The sequence below is a fragment of the Gorilla gorilla genome, chromosome 14 (genome assembly GCF_029281585.2).
Source record: "Gorilla gorilla gorilla isolate KB3781 chromosome 14, NHGRI_mGorGor1-v2.1_pri, whole genome shotgun sequence".
NCBI classification, from domain to species: domain Eukaryota; kingdom Metazoa; phylum Chordata; class Mammalia; order Primates; family Hominidae; genus Gorilla; species Gorilla gorilla.
The window spans coordinates 92331066-92338534 of NC_073238.2; the positions used below are offsets into that span (position 1 = coordinate 92331066).

At 33.3% G+C, this 7469-nt stretch overlaps 1 protein-coding gene across 19 annotated transcripts in view; it reads left to right on the top strand.

Moving 5' to 3' along the window:
• SCEL (sciellin) overlaps positions 1–7083 on the top strand; it is a 169363-nt gene extending 162280 nt beyond the window's left edge. For 10 of the 19 annotated variants that reach the window (XM_055359665.2, XM_055359666.2, XM_055359651.2 and 7 more), the window contains 3 exons: positions 2105–2213; positions 4138–4240; positions 5690–7083. In XM_055359665.2, coding sequence (XP_055215640.2) covers positions 2105–2213; positions 4138–4240; positions 5690–5706 — 229 coding nt within the window. In that variant the 3' untranslated portion in view covers positions 5707–7083. The remainder of the gene's footprint in view (positions 1–2104; positions 2214–4137; positions 4241–5689) is intronic. The other 9 variants (XM_055359654.2, XM_055359648.2, XM_055359655.2 and 6 more) reach the window with 1 other exon arrangement.
• Positions 7084–7469: the final 386 nt, after the last annotated feature.

Sequence of the window (7469 nt, forward strand, 5' to 3'; positions counted from 1 at the left end):
TTTTCCTAGTCATCAGCGCAGAAGTCAGTTCTCCATGAGACCAGTCAGTTATACAACCTTTTGCTGTTGATAATGTGTGAAATTGGCGATGTTCTTACAGTTCTTATTTAAGCACGTCAATCCTGTTTAAAGTGGTTTCTCATGTAACCGGATAAAGTCCAACATCTTTTGCACATTCTCCATGGCCCTTCAGAACCTGCTCCAGCAGAATATTCACTGATGCTGAATCCCTCCAAACACCCTCCCAGAGTAGCAAGTTTGTATGTTCTGTTCACTCTGCTTGGAATTCCTCCACCAACCCCTCATCCCCACCCCACCAAGCCCACCTTGAGAGCTCTTCCCTCTTCAAACAATGCAGATAGCACTTTTTTCTGACAAGGCTTTCCTGACTTCACCCCAGGGGTTAGTGGTTCTCTTGGCTCTGTTCTCCTCAGTCTGTCCACGTACCTGTATTCCACTGTGCATTTCAACCCAAGCCCTGGAAACAATCATGCATGTTATATCATGCATCTAGTTTCCCCAGTGGAAAGAGCATCTTGTCAGAGGAGACTGGCTCACCACTCTTTGTATTTGTAGCTCCTAGATCAGTGCCTGTGGAATGGATGAAGGACATAGAGCACCTGTTTTCTACTCTTGAAGTGCTTACAGTCTTAAATGGGAAATTTAAGTGTATGCATACATATGTGTGTGTGTTTATGGATAATCCATAGGAAAATATTTGCTAGGTAGCTATAAGCAAGTGGGTACAGAACAAATAAAAGCAGAAAATATTTATTTATATACATGAGACTTAGAAAGACATTACTAGAATGATTAAAAGTATAAAGCTAGATAAAGTTTATCTACTGTAATGCCTTTCTTCTCCCACTTACTTTTCCCTTCCATTCTCTCTCCTCTCTGCTCCTACTTCTGGTCTTGATAATAGATTAGTGGTTCCTGGGTACGACTAACTCATTTCAACACAATGAGCGCATCAGATCTTTGGACTCATTGTGTTGGTACCACGCTGCCTCCATTCACATCTTCACTCTTCCACTCATTGGTTTCATGATAGTGGCAGGTTACTTATCCTCCTGTACCTGTTTCTTTTTTAATAAAATGATGATAAAAATAATAATAGTGGCTTGTCAGGAATGTTGTGAAGAATAAGTGAGTATATAAGTGCAGAGAAAAGTGCACTTCATATATCATATAAAGGGCTATATAAATATAGCTTAATTTCACTACCCCATTACATATCCTACTCTGGAAATGTCAGGCCTGCATGCTAATATCCTGAAACTAGTATACTCTGCAGGGTGCTATTTAAGACTGTCCTAAGACCTTAAAAAAGGAAAAGGATCCTTTCTTAAGGTTCTGGTGTGACTCAAGATATTTTGGATTCTGCTGATCACATCTACAGATCATTTCTCATTGAACATTATTTTAACAAATATTTAGTATTTGTTATTTAATAAATAACGAAACTCTCTTTTCTTCCCCATCAAATTTGTGGTGGGGTTATGTCTTGCTGGAGGGTATAAATTTTGTCACGATAGGTATCCTTATATCCTGAGTCTTACAGTGGCACCAAGAGGAGTGTTTGGGTGACTCTGGCCCCTACAGTCCCAGGCACTACAGACTCATCATTTTGTGAGTTTATCTATGTGCTCTTGAATGGATTTCTATTTTGGGCCTGTTGAATATTCTGAGAGTTAAAAATGTATATTAATCTGCAGCATAATTTTTCCATGTAATCTGTAACATGATATATGTAAATTCATAATTAAAAGCCCTCTACTACTTCTGAGGAGTACTTGAGATATTTCCTAATTCAATTAGGAAACTGAACATCTTTGTCCCACCCAGATTTACTCTTGATTTCTGATGAATTAATAATTTGGGACTTTCTCTCATGTTAATTATTTGATATCATTTTGAGAAAACTAGAAGAGTCAATTCTATTACTAGAATAAGTAAACTCAAAACTTTCCTTGTTTTTTGTGAAATTTTCTAAAGTAAAGTATCATCAAAATTAATATACCGTTGCCATGTGAGTTTATAGGGAATACATCTGTCTTCTGTATTATGGCAAATTTATTTTTAATTGCTTACATTTCTATAGGTCTGTCATTGAAAGAGATATGTGCACTTACTGCCGAAAACCCTTGGGTGTAGAAACTAAAATGATTTTAGATGAATTACAAATTTGCTGCCATTCTACTTGCTTTAAGGTAAGGATGTGTTTATTTCACTTAATTAAATAAAAAATTGCATAATAACTGGAATAAAAATAATAATTTCGTGTAATACATGAGATGAAGCAAAAGCTTTCAGAAGCACTGTCAGCCACATTAATAGTACACTACTTAAATATTTCTGAGTTCTGCAGCCTAAACCTCAAATGTTTGTAATTACTATCTTGGCTTTAGGCTTACAGTTGATTACTGACACATTTATTCACTCTTACCCTAGAGATTTAAATCTGTGGGAAAAAAACCCACTTGTTCTTTTTATAAAAGTTTTTGCAACAGTTTACTAAATTATGCATTACAGAAAATATGTGATGAAATCAAAACAAGAAAATAAATTGTTGAGAAGAAAGCTAGCAGTTTCTTACCTCATGAAATTAGGACCAATGGGTTTAACAATAGGTGAACGTCAGTCTGCTTTTGAGAGCATAATTAGTGGTAATTAATTGTGGCTCAATAAATACTAATAAAGCTTTTATTAGTAGACTAAAGCTTCATAGTTTGTACTTTCATAGGACGTTTCTTTGCATTCTAACCATAACATTGGGTGGATCAACATCATTGTTTTTGGTGTAACTGCATAAACAGTAAATGGGAATCTAAAGACCTGAGTTCTAGTTTTGCCTCTGCCTGTAACTATGTCCATGTGACTTTGGACAACCACCTGAATTACCTTGGCCTCAGTTTCCCTAACTGTAAAATGTGGTGTTGACTAGACCAGTGGATCTCAACCCTGGCTGCATATTATAATCATCTGGGGAGATGAGGAAAAAATAGAATGATGGGGACCAGCCCCAGTTAAATCATGAATCTTAGAGGTGATTATTGGGCATTGGTATTTTTAAAAAGCTGCTTGATTAATCTAATGTACAGTCAGTTGGAGAAACTATGGGCCAAATATATGGTTTCTTTCTAGTGCAACATTCTACGGTTGATACAAATGATCAAATCCAGTCAAAGAATGCAATACTTTGTCAATTGATTGCTTCTATTCCTATTACTTTCAAAAAGTGACACATAGCAATCAGAAATATAGTAACTCATTTTGAGCAAAACATTCCAATTTTAGGGCATAATGTACAGAATTCTATATAAAAATATAATCTCCAGGTTGTATAATTAGTTATGAGAACATAAAGTTTTTTATTTATGAAATATATTCAATTAAACAAAACTTAGTCTATAGTTTTTTATTGAAAATTACTATGCAGAAAAATTTAAACAAGAATATTCTCCTGATCATTGCTTTTGGTAAATAGAAATATTTTCATTTATTACATTTTACATCATTTATTTCTATTTTCAATGTAATTTCAATAAAATATTACCGAGAATAAAAACAAACATGTTCACACTCTTAGAAAAATACTGATTGTTCTATAGCCATAGCAATACAGAGCCACATGAACTGGTTTAGACACATCCAATTAATCAATGACAGTTTACTTCAGTGAATTTGCTTCTGAAAGCCAACCAGTCAGTGACAGCCTCATGCTTTAAGGTCAGCCAATCAGCAGTGGACAGGTCTGAAGCAGTGGTCAGCCCTTTCCTACTTCTAACCAGCACAACTCAAAATAAACTTTTTCTCAAACCCAGTCAGATAAGCAGTTTATTTCTCTCCATGAGGTTGTGCCTGGACAGCATAACTAGCTCTCCCTTAAGTTAGCAAACAATAAATGCACCTTTGTGTTTTTTTGTTTGTTTGTTTGAGATATTGAGTGGTCATCTTGTCCTTGGCATAAACAATTTCTGGACATTCATATCTACTCCACTGTGAGTGAAGTAGAAAACTTCAGTGATAAACATCCCTTAAAAGTGCCTCGATGGTAGAGAGATGATGTCTGTTCCTCTAATAATCTAGATTTCATTTACAATGGAAACTTTATGTATGTATTTTTTTCTTTAGTGTGAAATATGCAAGCGGCCTTTGGAAAATCTACAAGCGGGTGATAGTATTTGGATTTATAGACAGACAATACACTGTGAACCTTGCTACTCTAAAATTATGGGTAAGTGTTACACTCTAAGCATTTAACACTTTGGTTAACCTTAATGAGCTTTTGGTATCATTTAAAATGATGTATTTTAATAAAGTAAAACATTTTACTAATTATATTTAGTTAATAATTCAGCTGCAGATATTTATACTATGGTAGTATTTTGTTTAATGGTGTGAAATCAATCAACTTTTGTATTGTCTTCTGGTATCAGATTAGATATAGATACAACTAAACCAAAGGGTCATTTATTTTAGAAAATTTTCCATTTTTTTCCAAACAAGAAAGTTATTGTCTACTCACATAATTGTTTAAATTGAAGTCCATATTCGTAAATAACATTTTATGCTTGCACTTGAATATTGTATAATTTTTAACTAAATTTGATTATTGCATTAAATGCTTTTGAATATTACTTTTAAATTGAAAATTTAGTTAATTCTATGTAGTTTTACAAAAATATAGCATTTAAGTTTTTTATCCATCTAAGATCAATGTTACCATAATTTGCACTCTTAATTAGCATATGTAATGTGAGAAAAGGATATTGAGGACCTGTGTTTTTAACGAACATTTTTTATAAACTACATATGAAAGTTTTAAAAGCTAATTTAAGAGATGTGCACATTGTATGGTAAATTAACAAGATTAAGTCCTGTGAAACTTGACTGGTTTTTAAAAGCTACTATCCGCATTTTCCTTTTAGATTCAATAGTAAGTAGATAAAATAACCAAAATAATATTGAGAAGACGGTCAACGGTACTATGTGAAAGGCACTTTTTCCTGCTGTCTTGTTGGTATAATGAATGAAAGAGGAACACTTGGGACCCCTACCTGGGATCCAAAGTATGGAATTTAATGACAAATGTGTGATATTAATGAGCTACTGGGAGACTACATCCAGAAAATGCTCTGAAAAAAATATCAGAAACCCACGTTCCATCAGGCTGCAGAATCAATTACAAGAACATACCTAATTATATTCATGCTTTGCCTTCTATATTCTGCTTCCACCAGAGAGTTCTCATATTCACTTTTCTTCCTGAGTTAGTAATCTTATGATGATCTAATGTTATATAATGGGTCTTGATGTGCATGGTGGTAGCTCTAAAATTTTTATTCTCCCAGAGTTCATGATGTGGCTTAGTGGGTGTGATTACCAAAAGACTCAGAAGTTTTTATGTCTTCCTCCCTATATGTACTCCCTAGGCATTGCATGTTTTATAATACATATAAGTTGTCAAGAGATGACTCTCAGACATCTCATAAATATGCATACCAGGCATCTGGTACGTCATGTACACAGTATGACCAAAAGCCACAGCGATTATTTCAGAAGTGGAAGGAAAAGTGGAATCCTTAATCTACCACTACCCGTTGGGTGAATAATTGTCTGTAAATTTTAATGATGAGCTTGTTTCTGTACTGAATTTGCACGTCTTTTTTCTTTTAATTTTCAGCAAAGTGGATTCCATAAGTCTGGCCCAAGGAAATCAAGATGAAAAGCACTCATTAAGGAATTAAAAGTTACAAGTTTTATCTTAATAATATGTAATCTAGAAAAGCTTTCACATTGAAGATCAACTCTTGTACAAAATTAACAATTCTGTTATTGCATAAGTAATCTAATTGTCTTCAATAAGGTCACACACATAAAAAGAGCCATCTGGTCTCTGGCTAGAGTTAGCAATAAAAAGTTCAAATGGTTCCAGATTCCAGTGTCAAAGGAGTGATGCATTACACTCCAGCCAGGTCCATCCCTGCTCCGTATGTTGGCTGTGAGTGGTGGTTTCCATTTAAACCAAGTTTCTCATTTCTTCACCTTTTTTTCTCTAAGAATTTGGATTCGTAGACATTGACATCCCAAAGAACTGTCAAGGAAGCAAGATATGCTTTCTTCATCTGCAAAAGAAATACTAACAACAATTTTCTTATACAGTTTGGCAGAAAGATGTTAACATAAAAAGTTTATAGACCTCAAAAATCACTAAACTTTCCAGATCTCTGTGCTATTATTTGTAACACAAGGGGCATTGGATAAAATGGTTTCTAGGGTTCCTTTTGCTTCCCAAATTCTTTGATTCTAAAGCAGTTTTTAGTTTGCTCTTTGGAAACATATATGCATACATGTTTGTTAAGCCTATTGAACTAGGCAGGACATATAAACAATTTAATTTTAGTGTCATTGTTTAATTACAGACTTAGTGTTTGAAAACTGTGTTTTAAAAACAGAAACAGATTGATGGGTAACAGGTAAAATATGACATGTATAGCTTACATGTTATTATTTGTTAAATTTTCTTTGTGTGCATTTCAAAATCTGGGTATACTTATAATCCATTAGAAGTAATGGTTATGGACTAAAAAGATATGTTCTTTAGTATGTTATATATACTCATATTACATAGCACTATATTTACAAAAGGCTTATAAAAATAAAATGAACTATCAGTTACATGGAATCTTTATGTGAAGTGTTTGTAAATATAATTCACTAACATGAATTTTGTCAATTATAGTGATCACAATCTATTATATTCTCTGTTGCACTAATTTATTTTTAACCACTCAAGCTATAGATTTTATTTTTAAGAAACTTTTCTGAAGAAATTGAGCATGTAATAATCATGTGAGGAACTAGTATAATTAACATTGGGAAATTGAACTTCTAAACCATTTAATTGCATATAGCAACTGTTTCTAGAAAAAAGATGTATGGAACATGGAAGTGGGGGCAGAATTCTAGAGAAGTTTTAAGGCAGTTGTGGAAAACTGCTATAAACTAGGGAGATTAAAAGATTATCATGTATTTTCCAAATGTTAATACATTCAAAGAATTATTCTTCTGTGTAATAATTTCATGCCTCTGTTCCTCTTAAAGCCTGGTTCACAAAGTGTTAAACACAAAATGCTTATCAAAATACAGCAATGTATAATTGTCCAATGAAAAGGGAGCCAGGAAAAACAATTAATAATAATTTTATATTCATTAATTCATGCTTGATGAGAAGCAGTGGTAATTGAGCCACATGTTTTATTGTTCTTTTATTATACACTATCAGAGTGATCAAAAGAAATAATTTTCTCAGAGTTGAAATTCACTGCAGAAAAGGATGGATGAAATAGTATCCCTCTCTTTCATATAAAGTATATTAACATCTGAATGCTTTTGTAGTAATTAAAATCATCTGAATATCATTTAAAAAGTATAAAAACCTAAAAGGAACACATTTCTCATTT